At 53.9% G+C, this 20,223-nt stretch overlaps 1 protein-coding gene across 4 annotated transcripts; it reads right to left on the reverse strand.

Annotated features, from left to right (window-relative positions):
* Positions 1–120: 120 nt before the first annotated feature.
* VCL (vinculin) lies at positions 121–16,795 on the reverse strand. Of its 4 annotated transcripts, XM_061549893.1 has the most exons (9): positions 16,003–16,750; positions 13,832–14,176; positions 13,162–13,351; positions 8,733–12,608; positions 4,481–4,621; positions 3,772–3,944; positions 3,070–3,112; positions 1,896–2,013; positions 1,078–1,354 (listed from the first exon to the last, which is right to left on the reverse strand). In XM_061549893.1, exons 2-9 carry the CDS (start codon positions 14,140–14,142, stop codon positions 1,230–1,232), a joined length of 4,977 nt encoding a protein of 1,658 aa, XP_061405877.1. In that variant the 5' UTR covers positions 14,143–14,176; positions 16,003–16,750; the 3' UTR covers positions 1,078–1,229. The 4 variants fall into 4 exon arrangements, with proteins under 4 accessions (XP_061405876.1, XP_061405875.1, XP_061405877.1 ...); XM_061549892.1 differs by lacking the exon at positions 3,070–3,112 and having other exon boundaries at positions 121–1,354; positions 16,705–16,795; XM_061549891.1 differs by lacking the exon at positions 3,070–3,112 and having other exon boundaries at positions 121–1,354.
* Positions 16,796–20,223: the final 3,428 nt, after the last annotated feature.

A 20,223-nucleotide genomic window follows, 5' to 3' on the forward strand; every position in this document is an offset into this window, starting at 1 on the left:
TTTGTTAGATTGCGTAAATATATAAATGCGTCGTTAAACCCGCCACCACCCAACACAGCCAATTAGGTTTGTCACGTAAACAGAACATGCCAATTCGTTACTAGTACAGCACACTGGTGTGTTGGAGAGAAAATCCACACCATTTACAATCTTGACAAAGTTTCGCTATAAATTACAACTAGCATCATCAGGCAGACAGCCAGATTTGTGGAGAAAGCCTCGTGTTTCGTTAATTAAATAGAGGGATAGATGTGATGACGTTACTTGTGAGCCCTTCACGTGCGAAGGGGGGGGGGGGGAATTAATGCATATACAATGGGCATCTGCAATACCTGGTGTTGATTTTTGTAACGCCTTTGGGGTATGTTGAGCTCAATCAAGGCAGGTAGTGCTGCTGTTTTTGCATTCGTTTAATTTTTCAGATTCTCAATCCCACCTCGGCCAATTCCATCGCTGTGGGGTCCGGCCTGGGGAAAACCTCGAAGAAGACAAATTGGTCTCTCAATGGGAGCTTCTGCAAGAACTAAATTCTGCATTCAGTTCTGAATTAATTCCAACTCTACTCCTAATCAAAAAATTATACACCTATATCACTTTTCACAACACAGTACAAAAGTAACATTAAAACGAATGAATAATACATTTAGAACAAATATAATTGACCTTTTCAGATCTGCATGTTAGAATGACTCGAAAGGTGATGTGGGAAGCGTTCTTGTTGCACTGCAGGGATACCGGTGTCGCGGATGGATGATGAAGCCCCCCCCGGGTGCTACGTATTTTTTGATCACGCCTTGACACAGTCGACACCGGCACAGCGTGTGTAGCAGCGATGCTGGCTCTGTCGTTGCTCTGCAGAACCATCACTCACCAGGCACTCCTCATGTAATACTGTACTCTGCAGCAAATGTCGCCTTGGATTGTGCATTCGAAATTTTACTTTTATCTTTTGTATTACAGAAAAGCAATATTAAATTACAAGATGTAAATGGGCCAAATTTGGTTTGCATGGGCATCGACACCCACTTAACCTCACCGCCACCAGAATTAGCCTGGTATTTCGGACAAAACACAACACATTTTCGCTGCCCCATGCGGTTTGATTTCAGTCTCTGCAGATGACACCTGCCCAGGCCTGATGGGGCAGTGTCGCATGTGACGTGGGCAGGAGGCCCCGAACCAGGCTGGGCTCCGAGCCGGGCTCCGGGGCTCTGCGCAGACCCAGGCTGCTATCCAAGTGGCCTGGCCCGGACAAAGCCTGCAGGCGACGATGCTGCCGTAGTCTCTCCCGCCAGCGAGCCACCAGCGCCGTAGCCTCGGCCGCCGGAGTTCCTGGTGGAGCGTCCCGTAGGCCCTGCGCATATGTGTGGGGAGCGGTAGCGTAGCGGTTAGTGCACTGCGCTACAAACCCAGCGAACCGAGGTCGATTCCCGCTCACGGCCAACACCAGCGACGATTATCTGAACCGGTCTTGGGCCCTCCCCTAGGCTGCTATAAATGACCACATAAGCCACTTTGTTGAGCTATCATTTGTGGCCAGGTCACTTCTGAAAATAAGCTAATAGTGCAAGGGCTTTACCTGCAAAAATATTAATTTTTTTGTGATTTGCTGACCTTTCCCATACTTTGCACACCCGCCCCTACTGGCCGTCTGTAAGGAGCTAGCATGGAAGAGTAGGCCAAAAAAGTACCCAATAGAGAGCAGCCCTCCAGAGCAGTGGCGCTGGAGCAAGGAATTGTCAGGCCGCACCTTTTACCTTCGCTTTGTAGTTATGCATTACCAAATCCTGGACTGCAAAAGTACACTTGTAATTCAAAGATTCCGACGAGTGAAGCCGCTGCAGTTTGGTTGCAGGCCGAGTACGGCCAGGGGGAGTGTGTGGGCACGCTCCCACCGTGACACTCGCAGCCTCGGCTGCCCGCAGCACGCGTGCTGCCTCCTCCGCGAGCGTCCGCGCGTTGTGCACGAGGGCCTCGTCCGCGGCGCGGTCCCGCGGGACCGCCTCCTTGACCCTGTGCCGGGGGTGGAAGGAGGGCAGCTCAGTGGGAGGGCGCCTCTCGAATGAGCTGGGCGGCGTTACGACAGTGCAAGGACGTAGCCATGGAGTCAACATTGGGGGGGACCAAATCTTCCAGGGGGTCCCCCACCCAGAAAAAAAAATCTATTTGAAAACTAATTTCTTGCCTGGAATATTAAAAAATTCACTAACACAGATGGACTTTTTTTTTTACAATAAGGTCTAATAGTGTATTGTATTACATTGCTCTGTTTTGTTTTACCTTTTCTTGTTTCATTGTATGTAATGTCAGATTAAGGATTCATTAAGTACGACCATAACCACAATCATATAAACTGAAATGTATTTTATAGCAATATATTGGGGGGGACATTTTGAGCATATTTGAATATTGTGGAGGATGTGTCCCCCCGAATATATATTATAATTACGGCCTTGCGACAGTGTGTATGTTATGTACGTTGAACTTCTTTCGCATTGTTCGTAGCCAACTGCGCTAATGTGTGGGGGAATGACAATAAACAACACACAGGAGTTCCAAAGAAATACGTTTTCAATGTAGATTTAAAAGTCCAAAGCTCCAGTGGCTTCCTAATATTGGAAGGTAGAGCATTCCAGACGGCCACAGAAGCGCATCTGGAAGGGCGCGATGCTGTGACTATCTTTGTTCGATGGCTACAGAAAAGCCACTGTGAGGATGACTGGAGTTCACGTGATGGGTTATGCTCCTTAAGATCAGCAGGGTAACAGTGGTTAATTTGTGGCCAAGCACTTTTTAATGAGCGAGGTAGCACGTTTTGCCGCTTGCTGCTGTGGTTGGCCAGTTCAAGCCTCCCAGCCACCCTGATTAATTATTGCGTGTGTATTAACCGTAATTTACGCGCCGTCTGCATAACAGGGGACGTTAAATCTCCAAACGTTATGAGAAAAAGGGTACGCCATGTGCGCTGGTGGCATGATCCAAACTTGTTAAATTACGACGTTTTATTGGAATAACCGCAACATTGCTCCCTCCTGACGAATGCCCACTTGCAGGCTGCTGCTGCATCACCTTGTGCCACACAGGGACAGCTCTCATCAGGGGGTCTTCTAAGCTAAAAGAGACAAAAAAACAACTTCACATGGCCACTGGCATGATTGAGATGCAATATAAGGCACTTTGAGATCCTGGGACATTTAAGCGCACTCTACATGTCAATCCCTATCCTCTCAAGGAGTGGTTCCTCCCAATGGGGGTGATGGTGCTCGGTAGCGCTGAAGCTGACGCGACATTGGGGCTCGACGAGAACGACTCCGCCGAAACGCAGCCGTCCCAGGGCCCCTTTCAGTCAAGTTCAAGTTCATGTATTAGGTATAGCCCTGTGAGCCATTCGGCTCTTGAATCGGGTGCAACCGCAACAAACAAAAAAACGTGAACAAAAAACATCTTAAAGTGAATATGTGACTAAGTGCAAACAGAAAATACAAGAAAAGACAGCAAAATATTGCAGAAAAAAACACCGTACACCAACGCTGTGTGCAAAAATCCCAGTGGGATGCAAGTCAAACAACAACAACCACAAGACAACTTAGATTAAGGCCATCAGTCTAACTCTGTACCACAACAAACAAACATGGCTAAACCAATACACTTTTAGAAATCACCAAAATAAAGCCATGAAAGCAATGAAAAAGCAATCATAGGAACTGTGACGGAATTTTCACAATGGCATAAACAACATGTACTACCAAAACCCTGCAGCCATAGTCGCACCTGGCGAGGATAGCGATCTGAGTGCCTGCGGCGAGGACGCGCTGCGAGTGGGAGAGCAGCTCGCGGGAGCAGCGCTCCTCGGCGCAGAGTCCCGCCAGGGCGCCGCCGAACCTCTCCAGTGTGCGGGCATCCACGGCCAGCGAGCGGGCGCACGCAATCAGTCCCTCGCGGCTCTGTCGTCGTCAACAACAACAACAGCGGTGGCGATCGACGACACGATTTCAAGCGGAGTCTCTTTGTTGAGTGGGATCCTGCAATGATACTTTGACTTGCCTGTGTGGAGAGGTGGAGGTGGTGGTTGATAGTGGTGTTGAAAATGGAAGTGGTGGTGTTGAAAATGGAAGTGGTGGTGGCAATTATGGAGACGGTGGTAGCCGAGGTGTTGGATACGGTGATCGTGGTGGTCGTAGCGGTGGGGGTAGATATGGAGGTGGTTGTGCCAGAGATGGTGATTGTAGTGGTCGCAGTGATGGGGGTAGATATAGAGGTGGTTGTGCCGGAGATGGTGATTGTAGTGGTCGCAGTGGTGGGGGTAGATATGGAGGTGGTTGTGCCGGAGATGGTAATTGTAGTGGTCGCAGTGGTGGGGGTAGATATGGAGGTGGTTGTGCCGGATATGGTGATTGTAGTGGTCGTAGCGGTGGGGGTAGATATGGAGGTGTTTTTTTCTGGAGGTGGTAGTGGCGGCAGCGGCGTCTCGCTCGGTCACCTTGATGGGGCCCCTGCGCCGCAGGAACAGCGCCATGTCCTGCACGCGGGACGCCATGTCCTGTGCCACCCGTGCCACATCAGGCACAGCTCTGCTGTCCCACGGGGCGAGCGGGCACGGCCGGGGCTCGATGCGTCTGGCCTGCCGGGTGCGGGGGGCCAGAAGGGGGGGGGGGGCGTGCGGTGGTGCGAGAAGCGAGCGAGCCCAGGAGAGGGGGGGGGGCGGTGGAGGTGGCGGGGAAAGCAATGGCATGCGGCGGACAAGGTACAGGATAAAAGCAGGTGGCGGGTGGAGCGGTGGGAGCAGCGGTACTTGTCGGGAGGTGAGTCGTAGGGGTTTGCATACTGTGCTATAATCCCAGAAAGCTGGGTTCTATTCTTAGCCACGCACAACACTCTCGATTGAAAATTCATTTATTTAGGACTCCTTTTTGCGTTTAGTTGTCCTTTCCCTGCACCTCCCATTTGCACGGTTGGCTAAGTACGGTGAAAAAGAAGTTCAACATATGAACCTTATGGCGGGACCCCGGGGTCGATGCTACATCACCCCTTATACCGTGCTTTTTAGGTGCTCTCTCACAGCACTTACCCATACAATCTGCAAGGCTAAGCAGGGGAAGAGGACCATTTTCTTTTATCTGACGGTGGTATATGAATATTATAATGCAAAAGGACATGGCAAATGTATAACCGTATACCCCCAATCAAGTTTTGAGCTCCAAATAGAGAAGAATTCGGTTTAATTTTAATATGTACATCAGATGGCCATCTTAACCCACTACACTTGCATGAAGATCCATCAACATTTTTTTTTCAATCTACAAAGAAAGTTCTCATAACTATGATGCCAACATATGCTACGTTTACTAAACGAGGTCCTCACTCCCACGCGTAGTAGCCAGCACGCATCAGTTATAATTGTGCAGAAGAAGAGTAGGATGAATGCACGCAGCGTTGTTATCGGAGTAAGCCAAGATTTGTCAAATTAAATTTAGTTGAAACCCACCACCCTACAGTTTCCAGTCTTAAGCCATGCCAGATACAAGTGGATATTTAACAAATAGTACTGTGTAGGTTTTCACCGTTGGGCCGTGTGGCTCTCCAACGCGCTTTCAGGTTGTCCGACGTTTCGCTCCACGTGCCAGGAGATTCTTCAGGAACTAAATAGAACAGTTCAGTGCCAACGTTTCGCTCCCAGCGCGTGAACCGAATTCGGTACCTGAAGAAGTTCCAAGCATGAGGAGCGAAACGTCGGACATCACGCTGAACAGCACGGGGACCGTCCATGAATGACGTCACGCGATTTTTGACGATTTTTGACCCCCCCCCTCGTCACACGGCGTCACACAAAGTCAGACCCCCCTCAAATATGACGTCACAAAGCTCTGCCCCCCCCCCCAAACATTTTAAAACATGCTTCAAATCGCTTAAAACTATTGTCATTGTAGTGCGTATTTCATGTGGCAATGCACTGTAATGTTGTCGGAGAAAACATTTATAAAACGTCTATTGATTTAAGTAGATCGTGTTGTCTACATTTATTTAAAGTTGCGCATTTTTATGTGACGTCACATTTCTCACCCCCCCCCCCCCCCCTCGTCACACATCGTCACAAATGTCTGACCCCCCCCCCCCACCGAGGTGCGTGACGTCATTTATGGACGGCCCCACGCCGTAGAACACAGAAAAAACATGTAGGATGTTTCACAAATAGAGCCGGTATGCAATTGAATTGGGAAGACTGGCAGGCATGGAAAGGTGGGCCGTGGTGAGCCTAAAGGACTTCAGGTTAAGAAAGGCCTGTCATGATTCCAGTGGTTCTTAATTCTCCAGTCACCAGCAACACTCCAGTTTCACGTTCGTATTTGTCTCTCTGGCACAAACGTGATTCTATGAATGCAACGCGGTACCAACGCATCCTATGGATAAGGCGATTATTTAAGTAAACTACCATCGCCCCCTAAAAGTGCCTTAGCATGAGTGCCTTGAAGGCTATAAATGATTTATATGGAATTAAATTGTACCGTTAGAATTGTGGGTGATTCACTTATAGACACCCCACTGATCTCTAATTACCACCTGCTCTTCTCAACAGGTGAGTATATAATGTGAAAGCGAAGAGTCCATGCCTTTACAGAGGAACAGATCATGAAGGTGGTAGCTTTGGATGCAGATTCACCATTCTGCTTTCTCTATAATTTCTCCCTATTTTTGAGCGGGGTATCTATAAATGCACTTTAAAGTATTTGGTAATACCTTACTGCATATGCAAAGTAAAAGGTGCAACCCAACAATTCCTTGCTCATCCGACTGCTGGTGGAATGGTTTCTACCAGAGAGAGCTTTACAGGGCTTCTCCCTATAGGCTACTTTGGCCTACACGCCCATGCTGGCCAGACGGACACTTTGAAAGAGGTAATTGTAAAGTGTTGCACCACAATCAGAAGCTTTACTCATCCTGGAGGATAGTATTGCACATAATTAACATCAGCATAACAAGCCACTCATGGGACTAAATTTCCTGGACCGGAGTTGGGCTTAAGACCCAAGGTATTAAGAACCACTGTCCTCAAGCGATGAACGAGTCGGGGATGGAGATAGAGGCTGTGACTCAGCGGGCGGGTTACGGGAAAGTTTGTGCTATGGAAGCCTACGTGTGTTCAAGTGGCAGCACGACGACACCAGTTATTATCCAAACTCTTAGGTTTTTTCTGCATGTGCACCAACAGGTGCACCAACAGTTCCTCATGCACTCTCTTTTAGCCCGGCCCCCCCCTCCCAATACGTTCCATTCATTGGCTACCACATTCAAATAAGCCCCTCCCTCCTTCCTCCCCCCTTAACTTGTATTTAAGAACTTGTATCTTGGAATCTTTGCCTCACTGGATTAAAGCAAATCTAGCTGTGACGGTCCCACCTGATGACGGAGACTTGTGTTGCCTCCGAAACGTCGTGATTTATTATTTCATTTTATTTCTATTATTACTTTTAGTATTTTTTTATTTTATTTTTTACCTACGTGACTTTACCGAAAAAACCTAAGAGTATGAATCCTTGCAGTCACGAAAGCTTCAAATCCAGTTATTATCAATCAGCGAATATAAAAGACGCTGTCGATTACTCATGAGTGAGCTATTGATGTGATAACCATGTGTATGCATATAGCATACAAAGTACACAATATACACAGGCATTTAAGGTACTGGGTGCAGACCAGTGGTGCTGCGATATGAATTCGGTAAGCCAAGTTAGATTCCTGGTCACGGGCAACATCAGTGGTGAATAGTATCTGACCCAGTCCTGGGTGGTTGCCGGATTTCACCAACCTGCACGGACCAGCGTGGTAAAGTATAGTCAAACAAACACATTGGCTGCCATGGTGTGGGAAGGCTTTTATCCATCTAGTGCAGGGGTCGGCGACCGAGATCACAAGAAGCCACATTTTTTTAATTCGGTAAGAAATATTCTTTGGGTCTTTCGGTAAAGGCACGTAGATAGAAAAATCATTATTATTATGATTTTTTTTCTATCTACGTGGCTTTACCGATAGACACAAATAATATGAATTCCTGCAGTCACGAAAGCTTTAAGTCAAGATTCGGTAACAAACTCAATACTGTATTTCAAGAGCCGCTATGCGTGTGAATTCGAGTCGGTGGTCCTCAATAGATATCACTCGCCACTATGTTAGCCGCGGCTGGGATTCAAACTCAAGTCACTGAGTTTGTAGCGGATTGTATCAGCTACTGCGCCACAGCATCACCTAGAGCCATGTTCAATAATGGACGAGATCAGAGAAAACTGAGCTGGTACTGCTGACAATCGTCGGTTCGAATACAGGCAACTGCCTGCGCTTAAACTGGGTCCTCAGGTGTGGTGAGTTTATGGTCTCAGCCCGGTCACCAATGACTGCGCAAAAATCCTCCCATTAAATTTGGTTCTGCACTTAAATTGGCCAAATTCCAGCTCTGAGAATGAAAATATTGGTTTGACCGGCATGAAATGCAGAGCAAGTCTGAATGCTTCCCTTTGCTGTGTGTGGACCGTAGGTCACTTGAAAGAACCTGAGAAGTAGCTCTGTGATATTTACTTCCTTGGGCCATTCTACAGAACGAATTGTTGCACTGCTCCGCGAGAGATCCAAAATGATACTTCGCCTCGGGGCGTGACGCCGACCGCACAATCTGAACCAAATTCTGTGAACGTGACGTGAAAATAATGATCCTGTGACCGAACCGCCGGTGGATGTCTCACGTGCGTGCTGGGTGACGGTGCTGCACCTCCGCCACAGACGGACGCCGCTTTCTCAGCGGGGAGAGGCGGCGCCTCTGGGACGCGGGGACGATCGACGGCCGCGGGTTCCGACTCCTGCGCCGCGCGCCCGGCTCTCCCCGCCTGCCGCATCTCGGCAAAGAACGCCCTCCTCGCGGCCGCGGCCGGTGACTCGGGCACGCTACTCCCCGCCCGCTTCGCCTCCTTCGCCGCGCCTGGCGAGGACATGGGTGGAACCCCGGGTCGGATCTCCTCCTCCTTCTCCTCTTCCTCATCGTCTACCTTCTCCCGTGCCGACGCGTTCTCCTGCACAGGCTCCAGCCGCAGGCGACGAACAACATCCCGGACGGTGGGGGATTCGGGGCCGAGATGCGCGGAGAGATCGGCGGCGATGCTCCCGCTCGCCGCGCCCCACGCCCACGCCGCCAGCTGCAGCTCGTCCCGCCGCTCGCACCAGCGCTCGTCCCGCAGCTCGCCGCCACGCTGCGCCCGGGCGGCCGCGTCCGCCGAGAACCCGACCTCGGGCTGGCGCCGCGATGCAAGCGCGAGGTCGATCTGCGCGGCTGACCACCGCAGGCTGCGGCAAGCGGACTCCACCGCCGCCCCGAGGTGATCGTTGCTCGGCCGCTGGGTCAGCGCCGCTCTCACGGCCGCCTCCACTTCTGAGAGTTGCTCCTCCAGGCAGGTGCGACTCACGACTTCAGCAACCTCCTTCCCCGACTTCTCGTCCTTCCCCTCATTCTCCTCCTCCTCCTCCTCGAGTCCGAGTGTCACCAGGAGGGCCCTTGCGGACGATGCCGTCGCCCGGTCGATGAGAGCGGATAGGATGTGGGCCCTGGCCTCCACCTCGGTGCTCAGCAGCTCGACGCGTGCCGCGAGCCGAGCCATTGCCCACCCTCCGGGCGAAGCGGCGCGGGCGAGCAAGAGCCCCGCCGACTCCGCCAACTCCCGAGCCAGCTCGCACGCCGAGTCACCCGCGCCGCTCATGAGTGCCACCTCGTCGAGCGTGAGTGATGCTAGGCCGCGGTCACGATCGCCGCTGCTGTTGTCGCCGTTGCCGTGACCGCCGTTGCTTCGTGCCGTCGTCTGGGCACGCGCTGCCAATCCCGCGGTTTCCTTCAAGCGCTCGCACGTCTCCAGGAGCGCCCGCGTCTCCACACCCAGCGCCGGGCGGTCTCCCTCCCGCACGGCCCTCACGACGCCACCCGTCAGCCCTGCGGCGACACCGCCGCCAACGCAGGTGCGACGCCGCAGCGCGCCGAGCGCCGAGGTCACGCACGCGGCCCACGCCAGGCACTTCCCAACCGCAGCCTCGCACCGCTCATCGGCGTCGCCCGAGCCGCGCTCCGCTCCGTCGCCGCTGCCGCGCCCGACGAGGCCCCTGGTGGCTTCTTCGACGGCGAGCAGCGCTTGCTCCAGGCGTGGCTCTGGGCTCGCGAGAGCCGCCTGCTCCACCCATCCCGCGCGCCTCTCCTTCGCCGCTCTCAGGCCGCTCGGCCGGTCGCTGCCACCCTTCTGCATGAGCGCGGCAGAAGCGGCGAGGGAGGCCGCGACCTCTCGGACGGCCGCGATCGGGCTCGGCTCGTCCGTGGTCACCGCCGCGTCCGACGCCTCCCGCGCCAGGCGCAGCCACGGCTGCAGGCGGCGCGACAGCAGCTCCTGCAGCTCGCGGATGCCGTCGCTGCACCGCAAGGCGAGCGCCATCGACGCGGCGCTGTACGCGTCGCCTTGCCCGCCGTCCCGGATCCGGCCTGCCTCCTCCAGCAGCCTCGATGTCATCTCTCGCAGCCCGGAGATTCGGCCGTCGATGTCGCTCCAAGTGGAGTCCTCGCCACATCGGGGGTCGCCGAGCTTGGCCTTTGCGACCGCCTCTCCGTAGCTGTCCACCAGCGTACGCACACGCCTCTCCGAGCCTCTAATGGCTTCGTCCGAGTGGGCCAATCCGGCTGCACGAACAACTGCCGAAAATGCTGGCAGCAAGGAGAGGTCGTCCAATCGGCTTCGAGTTGCTTGGCAGTCATCCTCATGGCCACCAGCGGCAATAGCCACACCGCAGCACGCACGCTTATCCTGTTCCGGATCACGACGATCACAGACGTGCTGGGCGGCAGTCGAATGCTCACGGGTCATCATCGCCGCCCTCCTGCTGGCAACGTCCACCACATCCGGGATCTCGGTGAGCTCATCCAGTCCCTCGTTCCGCAGGTTCTCCCGGAGCGGGCTGAGCAGATCTGGATGGCAAGCGGACCCGGACAGGCCCTCCCGCACCCGGCTAGCGTGGCCGACCAGCTGCTGGGACCTCTCAAGCAAGGCGGCCACCACCACTACAAGGCTCTCATTCGAGCATGAAAGGTCTCCATCACCACCCTCCCCACGTTCTCTGCCATCCCCACTCTCAGTGGCTCGGAGGTGTCGGTTGACCTCAAAAGCGAACAGCGTTGTGCAGCTCTCCAGCGGACCGACCAGAGCCAGGAGTCCGTTGCGAAAGAGCGGATCATCGTGGTTGCTCACAAAGTACCTGGCGGCACGAGCCATGAGCTTGGCTCGCCCGGCCGTGGCGCGTGCCGTCTCGGCGACGTCCCGACTCCCACCGCCTCCCCGGACGGCGTCCTGGAAGCGGTGAGCGAAGCGGCCAAGCGAAGCGTTCACGGCGTCGGCCAGGCCACGCACGTCCACGGCGCGGCAAAGGCTGGCGAGGAGGGCGTCCACCTCCCGGTGCCACTCCTGGCGGAGTCCGCTCTGCGCCAGCGCCCGGACGCCGACGGCCGTGAGCTCTCTGCGCGCCGCTGACGCCAGCCTGCGAGCGAGCGCCGCGCGGTTACGCAGGGCGAGCGCACGCCGGGCGTCGCTGCAGGACGCGTGCGCGAGAACAGCGCCGCGCACCATGCCGTCGGCGTGGGCAAGGAAGGCGTCGGCGAGCGGGCCGAGAGCGCCGTCGTCGCGGCCGCCCTCGTCCCCCCCGTCGCGATCGTCCCACGCCCTCAGCAGCCGCTCCAGCGGCTCGGTGGTCTCGGCGAAAGCGTCCGCCACGCGCGTCGTGACGGCGAGCGTCAGGATGCGCTGCAGTGCCGCCGCCTCCCGCAGCATCTGCTCGCGCTCATGTGAGAAGCTCCCGCTCGCAGCTGCCGCCCGTGCCGATTCTGCGTCGGTTTCCGGAGTTCGTAGCCGAGCTGCGAGGCGGCTGCGGCACTGCAGGAGCCGCTGGCATGTCTCGGAAAGCCTCCTGCGCGTCCCCTCGTGCTCGGTCTCGCCCATCACTGTCACGGCGTGGGCCGCCACGGCCTCCACCAGACAGTCCAGCGTTACCGTTTGCTCGCTGGCGTTCTCCTGCTCCTCCTCCTGCTTCGTGCCGGGGTTCATCCGACGCAGCGTGGCGACGAGACGAATGACGTTGTCGGCGAAGGTCCCTGTCGCGTCGCGGGGCGACCCCTCGTCCGCGTGGACGACCTCTCCGTCACCGCCCTCGCTCCTCCGCCGCCGTCCTTTCCGGGCCGCGGCCGCGACGCCGGAGACGGCACGGGAAAACCTGCGCACGGCGCGGTCCCTGCCCGCGGCCGCCCGCTCGCTGCCCGGGCACTCGAGGCTGGTGCGCACGGCCGTGTGGATGAGCGGCACGCAACGGCGGGTCGTTTGGAGGGCGCGGTCGAGGCGGCGGCGCCGGCGCCCCCCGGCCTGCATCTCGGCCGCCCGGGATTCGCCGAGCGCCATGAGCAGCAGCAGCGACTCGGAGAAGCCGCGCGCCTCCGTCGCAAACTCGGCGGCCGACTGCACCGAGCCCAGGGCCGACGCTCGCTCGTGCAGCCACTCGGCGGCTCGCTCCACCCTGCGCACCTCAGTGTCGTCCGAGATCGTCAGCACCTGCGCACCGGTCACGAATGACGGATTCGATTTGTTGGCCGGGTGCACAAAGTGGTTGATTCATAGAATTTTAAGTGAACGTGTCTCTGTATACCAAAAAACGTAGGACTGAGCGCATATCCATTGGCTGCCCTGAGCCTGGGCCACCAATTGAAAATACAACCTTATGATTGTGAGTTGAAGGGTCACCGCACTCTCTCCCGCCTCATTTTGGCAAATATTGAATGCTAATCAGATGACGAACTGAGAGTTTTAGTCCTCAGAGATTGAATTTGCCATCTGAAGTGACAAACCAAACACGATGTGATGGGTTTAACACGGATTTGAAACGTGGAATCTCAGCTACGTAGGTATTCGCGGTTGTGCCCTGTAAGCTCTCCGACGTGTATCCGGGTCGGACCGCGTTCTGTTCGGCACGATGTCCGACGTTTCGCTCCACGTGCTGAATATTCAGTTTCCCCAAAGAGGTTCTCGGCAAACGCAGCAAAACGTCAAACATCGTGCCGGACGGCACGTGGCGCGAACCCGAAAACACCTCGGGGTTCTGCGGCACCTCGAGCATGGCTGCCACGAGCGCCGTGGCCGACGAGAGCAGACGGCCGACGGCGACGCGGCGCCGGCGCCGCCGCTCCACCCGCAGGTCAAGGGCGGCAAGGAGCACGGAGCGCCCGGCCACCAGCAACCGCTCCGCGGCGGCCGGCATCTCCCTCCGCGTCGTCTCGTCCTCGCTCTCCGCCGACAGCCTGCAAGGTGCAGAGGTCCCAGTTGGTCAGGCACCACCGTCGAGTGTCGTCGGGCTTGATGTCCGACGTTTTGCTCCGCGCGCTTCTTCGTGGAGCCGGATTCCTCGCCCGAAGAAGCTCCGAGCACATGGAGCAAAACATGGTACCACGTGCGGTACAAACCGAAAACGGCGCAGACATAAAGACCTACATGGTAGCACCTCACCATCACTTCCTTTTACCAGGTCCCCCCCAGGAGTGACAATGGCACAACACGAAAATATAAACGAGCCCCACCATCGGCGAACCAAGTAAGTTGTTGTGTGCCGTGCCGTGTGGCACTAAAATCACTAGGACACGGGTCGCAAACCAAAATTAAAAAAAAATTGTTCGAATTTGCAAAAAAAAACACTTCAAGAGCCGCTATGCATGTCATGAAACAGTCCTTAAAGAGGCTCGTGCGGCTGCAGAGAAAGTAAGCGAAGGCTGCCTCCCGATTACCTCCTGCTGGAGACAGCCAGCGCCTCCGCTGCCTCCGCAAGTGCTTGTGCCTGTGGCTCCAGGTTGAGAAGGACATCGCAGCGTTGACACTGTTGCCGCTCGTGTTGATGGCTTTGGCGTGGATGAGGATGATGATGGTGGCGATGATGATGATGATGTTGTTCGTGGTGGAGGGCCGAGTCGCACAGCAGAGCGAGGTGGACGAGCTGGGCGGAGATGGGCGCGAGTACACGCTGGGCGCTGAGGCTCGGAGCGAGCGAGCTCAAGCCAAGTCCGCTCCCTGCTAGCCCCGCCAGGGCTAGGGCCTCCATCGTTCATTCGCCCAGAGTCTTTCTCTTCCTTCCCCTGATCCACCAGCACAAGAGACCACAGCGCTCAATGTCAGCCAGACAAGTCCGGAACTGCCGTTTGAGGAATTATTTTGGCGCACGCCACATTCTTCACATTCGTCTCACTTTATGTTGTGGAATTTGTATTAAAATAATAGTTTAGATCCACAAGGCACCCTTAAATATACACACTGTATTTGTACAACCCGTTTGTAAATCCACTGCTGGATGAGGGGCCACCGCACTCCGTGCTGGATGTTTGACCATACTTCACCACACTGGTCAATGCGGGTAAATTGAAGATGAAGGGAATCACATGCAGGACTGTGGTGGGGGTTTTACTATTCCTACTGCCCTCTTCTGCACACGTTGCCTATAGCACCTGGGTTGTTCCTTTGTGCTCGGTTGTCGCCCATCCAAGCACTGTCCAGGCTAAATCCCTGCTTAGCTTCCGAGATCTGACGAGATCGGGCGATTAGTTCATAGGCTACATTTCATCGCAATCATTAGCCACGGTTAATCCACCACTGGATGAAGCTAGGAAAACATCTCAACCATACAGAATTGCGTACACACGGCGCGGTCGTATTATGTACACAACTGAATTTTTTGATATGTGCTGAATGTATATTTGCGTGCACTATATCACACGAGGGCATACGCAATTGCCTAACGTTACACTTTGCAATCTGTATTGCACGTGCAGAGTGGGCGGTAAGTCCCCATACCCTTGCCATCAAGGCTATTATGGACTGCCATAGGTAAGGGCGTATAGGGAGTTCTCGCCCATCCTTTATATACTGTATGCTATATATACTGTATTATATATACTGTCTTGCTATATATATACCGCTGTTGTGCACTCTATGCACAGTGCATATGCTGTACATGATAACAGCGCGGTGATGATGATGATGGTGGAGATGATGATGGTGGTGGTGATAGCGATTATTAACAAAGTATAACCACAAAGCCGGGGGGGAGGGGGGTAATACTTGATGATGATGATGATGAGCGAATTAAAACTCACAATCAGCCTGGCAGGTAAACTGATGATTACGATGATGGCGATGATGATGATGCTGCTGCTAAAGGTGATGATAGTGATGATGTAATGACGGCGACGATTATCACAGTGATCATGAATGACGATGGCGATGGTGGTTGTTGTTGTTGGTGGTGGTGGTGGTTGTTGTTGGTGGTTGTTGTTGGTGGTGGTTGTTGTTGGTTGTTGTTGGTGGTGGTTGTTGTTGGTGGTGGTGGTGGTTGTTGTTGGTGGTTGTTGTTGGTGGTGGTTGTTGTTGGTTGTTGTTGGTGGTGGTTGTTGTTGGTGGTGGTTGTTGTTGGTGGTGGTTGTTGTTGTTGTTGGCTGTTGTTGATGGTGGTGGTTGTTGGTGGTAGTTGTTGTTGTTGGTGGTTATTGTTGTTGTTGGTGGTTGTCGTTGGTGGTGGTGTTGATGGTTGTTGTTGTTGGTTGTTGGTGGTGGTTATTGTTGTTGGTGGTTGTTGTTGTTGGTTGTTGGTGTTGGTGGTTGTTGTTGGTTGTTGTTGTTGGTTGTTGGTGGTTGTTGTTAATGGTGGTGGTTGTTGTTGATGGTGGTGGTTGTTGTTGGTGGTGGTTGTTGTTGGTGGTTGTTGTTGATGGTAGTTGTTGTTGATGGTGGTTGTTGTTGATGGTGGTTGTTGTTGGTGGTTGTTGTTGTTGGTGGTTGTTGTCCGAATGAGGGGGGCGAGTGTTGGCACCCTCGGCCGTGGAGACGGAGAGATTAAATAATGTCGTGTTCGTCAAGGGGGAGATGGAGGAGGAGGGAGGGGGGGGTATTGCTAACAGTGTTAACTTACAACGACAGGGCAGGATCGTGAGCGCAGGCTGAGCTGAGGCCTTCGTCCAGCAGTGGACTGAGCACGGCTGCTGACGATGGCTCAAATTGCAACGCGTCAGCACGGCCGATGGTGATGATGGCGACAGCGATGGTGGTGAGGGGTGATGATGATGTTGATGATGGTGATGTTGGTGATGTTGATGATGGTGATGTTGATGATGTTGATGATGGTGATGATGTTGATGATGGTGGCGACAGCAATGGTGGTGAGGGGTGATGATGATGTTAGTGATGTTGATGTTGGTGATGTTGATGATGGTGATGTTGATGATGGTGATGATGTTGATGATGGTGGCGACAGCAATGGTGGTGAGGGGTGATGATGATGTTAGTGATGTTGATGTTGGTGATGTTGATGATGGTGATGTTGATGATGATGGTGATGTTGATGATGATGATGGTGGCGACAGCGATGGTGGTGAGGGGTGATGATGATGTTGATGATGGTGGCGACAGCGATGGTGGTGAGGGGTGATGATGATGTTGTTGATGATGATATTGATGGTGATGATGTTGATAATGTTGATGATGATGTTGGTGATGATGGTGATGTTGATAATGTTGATGATGATGATAATGTTGATGATGATGATGTTGTTGATGATGTTGATGATGATGTTGATGATGATGATGTTGATGATGATGTTGAATGGTGACGTACCGAGAGGAAACGCAGAGCACGACGGGAGTACAACAGCGGCGAGAGACGCCGTTGTCCCTGGTTACCCAATCAGCTGTTGTCAAGGTTTAAGGGGCCGCCCATAAATGACGTCACGCGATTTTGGACGATTTTTGACCCCCCCCCCTTGTCACATGACGTCACAAAAAGTCAGACCCCCCCCACTCTCAAATATGACGTCACAAAGCTCTGCCCCTCCCCCCCCCCAAAAAAATATAAAACATGCTTCAAATCGCTTTAAACTATTGTCATTGTAGTGCGTATTTAATGTGGCTCTGCACTCTGATGTTGTAGGAGAAAACATTAAAAAGTATATTTAATTAAGTAGAACGTGTTGTCTATGTTTATTTAAAGTTGCGCATCATGAGTGGACCACCTATAGGCCATAGGTGGTGCACTGCATTTCGCAATTATTTAGTTTCCACTTTTATTATCTGTCTTGTGCCACATGCTCAAGTAGTGCCACTTCTCTCTGGCACCAATCTCTTATGGTTATTGACCATTCCTCAAAAATGTAATTATGGCCAAAATGGAGTGAATTCCACCACATCTCGCCATCACTTCCTTCTGCTCGACATATCTCGTCCCAATCGAGTTCACGTTGTTTTCACCGAGGTGATAACCTTTTGCGAAAAACTACTATGATGTTTCTCATTGGAACCTCCTTGACTCCTTGTAAAAAAGGTGTCAGTTTTGTTGCCAGATAGAAGGGTAAAAAAACAATTATCATACTGTGATGTTGTCTCAGTTTGCAAGAAGTCACCTGGGGGGGGGGGGGGGGTGGTATTTAGTCTGCCAGTAGGAGACGATGATTGATGCTGCTGTGTGTGTGTAGGATCCCAATTGAGCGATTTGTGGGACAAGCTGGACCCCGATGCAGCTGTGTTCATACAATATTTGCTTTGAAACTCTTGGAAAGGGAGAGACAAACCCACCGCTGTGACAGAAACACGTGGCAATCACGCGGCCGCCATTCATGCAGTGGATCGACAAAAGGGGATCGTAGCACCGTGTTCTCCGGACTATGATCGCACGCCTCCCCATGGATTTAAAGCAAAAGCTGGGCCATGCTTCTTTTAAACCGAGGGGCACCAGTTTGCGTAACTTCACTAACGCAGGGCACGCGTTTGGGATGCGTCTGAGACTTTTGGGAGCGTCTTGCAACCCGAACAAGAGGGCATCGTGTAATTAATGCGCGTGTGCTGTGCGTAGTTTTAGATCGATTCTTACCCCCGTGGGATCAGAATCTATGATTTTCGATTGTCCTGTATTCTTATTTTCTTACAGGTAATGTGGACTCTCTCTTTCTCTCTGTGCAGCCGCTGGAGGCCGCTACACATTCACGAATCCGCGAAACGCGATACAATCTTTGAGATGGTGGTGGTGGTATGAATCAGCCAACCCATGGCACCTGCTGGGTCTGTCCCGAGACCTCCTGCACCTAGCCTGGCACAGTAGGGGGTACAGCTTGTGATGCATCTACCGGTCATCTCAATCAGCAAACCCATGGCACATGCTGGGTCTGTCCCGAGACCTCCTGCATCTAGCCTGGCACAGTCGGGGATACAGCTGGTGGTGCATCTGCCGGTCACATCAGTCAGCCAACCCATGGCACCTGCTGGATCTGTCCCGAGACCTGCACATAGCCTGGCACAGTAGGGGGGAACAGCTGGTGGTGCATCTACTGGTCATCTCAGTCAGCAAACCCATGGCACCTGCTGGGTCTGTCCCGAGACCTGCACCTAGCCTGGCACATTAGGGGATACAGCTGGTGGTGCATCTACCGGTCACATCAGTCTGCCAACCCATGGCACCTGCTGGGTCTCTCCCGAGACCTGCACCTAGCCTGGCACAGTAGGGGGTACAGCTGGTGGTGCATCTACCGGTCATCTCAGTCAGCCAACCCATGTCATCTGCTGGGTGTCCCGAGAACTCCTGCACCTAGCCTGGCACAGTAGGGGGGTACAGCTGGTGGTGCATCTACCGGTCATCTCAGTCAGCCAACCCATGGCACCTGCTGGGTCTGTCCCGAGACCTGCACCTGGCCTGGCACAGTCGGGGATACAGCTGGTGGTGCATCTACCGGTCACATCAGTCAGCCAACCCATGGCACCTGCTGGGTCTGTCCCGAGACCTGCACCTACCTAGCCTGGCACAGTAGGGGGGTACAGCTGGTGGTGCATCTACCGGTCATCTCAGTCAGCCAACCCATGGCATCTGCTGGGTGTCCCGAGACCTGCACCTAGCCTGGCACAGTAGGGGGGTACAGCTGGTGGTGCATCTATCGGTCATCTCAGTCAGCCAACCCATGGCATCTGCTGGGTGTCCCGAGACCTGCACCTAGCCTGGCACAGTAGGGGGGTACAGCTGGTGGTGCATCTATCGGTCATCTCAGTCAGCAAACCCATGGCATCTGCTGGGTCTGTCCCGAGACCTCCTGCACCTAGCCTGGCACAGTCGGGGATACAGCTGGTGGTGCATCTACCGGTCATCTCAGTCAGCAAACCCATGGAATCTGCTGGGTTTGTCCCGAGACCTGCACCTAGCCTGGCACAGTAGGGGATACAGCTGGTGGTGCATCTACCGGTTATCTCAGTCAGCCAACCCATGGCACCTGCTGGGTCTGTCCCGAGACCTGCACCTAGCCTGGCACAATAGGGGGTACAGCTTGTGGTGAATCTACCGGTCACATCAATCAGCCAACCCATGGCATCTGCTGGGTCTGTCCCGAGACCTGCACCTAGCCTGGCACAGTAGGGGATACAGCTGGTGGTTCATCTACCGGTTATCTCGGTCAGCCAACCCATGGCACCTGCTGGGTCTGTCCCGAGACCTGCACCTAGCCTGGCACAATAGGGGTACAGCTAGTGGTGCATCTACCGGTCATCTCAGTCAGCAAACCCGTGGCACCTGCTGGGTCTGTCCCGAGACCTGCACCTAGCCTGGCACAATAGGGGTACAGCTAGTGGTGCATCTACCGGTCATCTCAGTCAGCAAACCCATGGCACCTGCTGGGTCTGTCCCGAGACCTGCACCTAGCCTGGCACAGTCGGGGATACAGCTTGTGGTGCATCTACTGGTCATCTCAGTCAGCCAATCCATGGCATCTGCTGGGTGTCCCGAGACCTGCACCTAGCCTGGCACAGTAGGGGGGTACAGCTGGTGGTGCATCTACCGGTCACATCAATCAGCCAACCCATGGCATCTGCTGGGTCTGTCCCGAGATCTCCTCCTGTCAGGGAGCGAGCCTTCGACACTTTCACGTGGGCAGCTTCAAAGTGCACCTAGCCTGGCACAGGCGCCGTGGTGACATCGTGAATGACGGAGGCGTTGGTAGTGGTGGTGGAGGTGGGAGTGTTGCACGTTTACACCCCCCTAGTGTTAAAACGAGCGTCCTGCAGCAGGAGGTGACATCACCACCACCACCACCGTCATCATCTTCCTTGGCTTCGGAAGCGGAAACCACAAAGTCCTGCAGAGTTCAAACATCGGAATCGGAGA

The sequence above is a fragment of the Lethenteron reissneri genome, chromosome 11 (genome assembly GCF_015708825.2).
Source record: "Lethenteron reissneri isolate LAM-NWPU_2019-01 chromosome 11, ASM1570882v1, whole genome shotgun sequence".
Lineage (NCBI taxonomy): Eukaryota > Metazoa > Chordata > Hyperoartia > Petromyzontiformes > Petromyzontidae > Lethenteron > Lethenteron reissneri.

Excerpts from the sequence above, each read along its gene's own strand:
- VCL (XM_061549892.1), bottom strand. The coding sequence starts at position 14,142 with ATGGAGGCCCTAGCCCTGGCGGGGCTAGCAGGGAGCGGACTTGGCTTG. Across the intron at positions 12,609-13,161 it reads TCGTGGCAGCCATGCTCGAG|GTGCTGACGATCTCGGACGA; the intron begins GTGCCGCAGAAC and ends ACCGGTGCGCAG. Across the intron at positions 3,945-4,480 it reads GGCGCAGGGGCCCCATCAAG|AGCCGCGAGGGACTGATTGC; the intron begins GTGACCGAGCGA and ends TGACGACGACAG.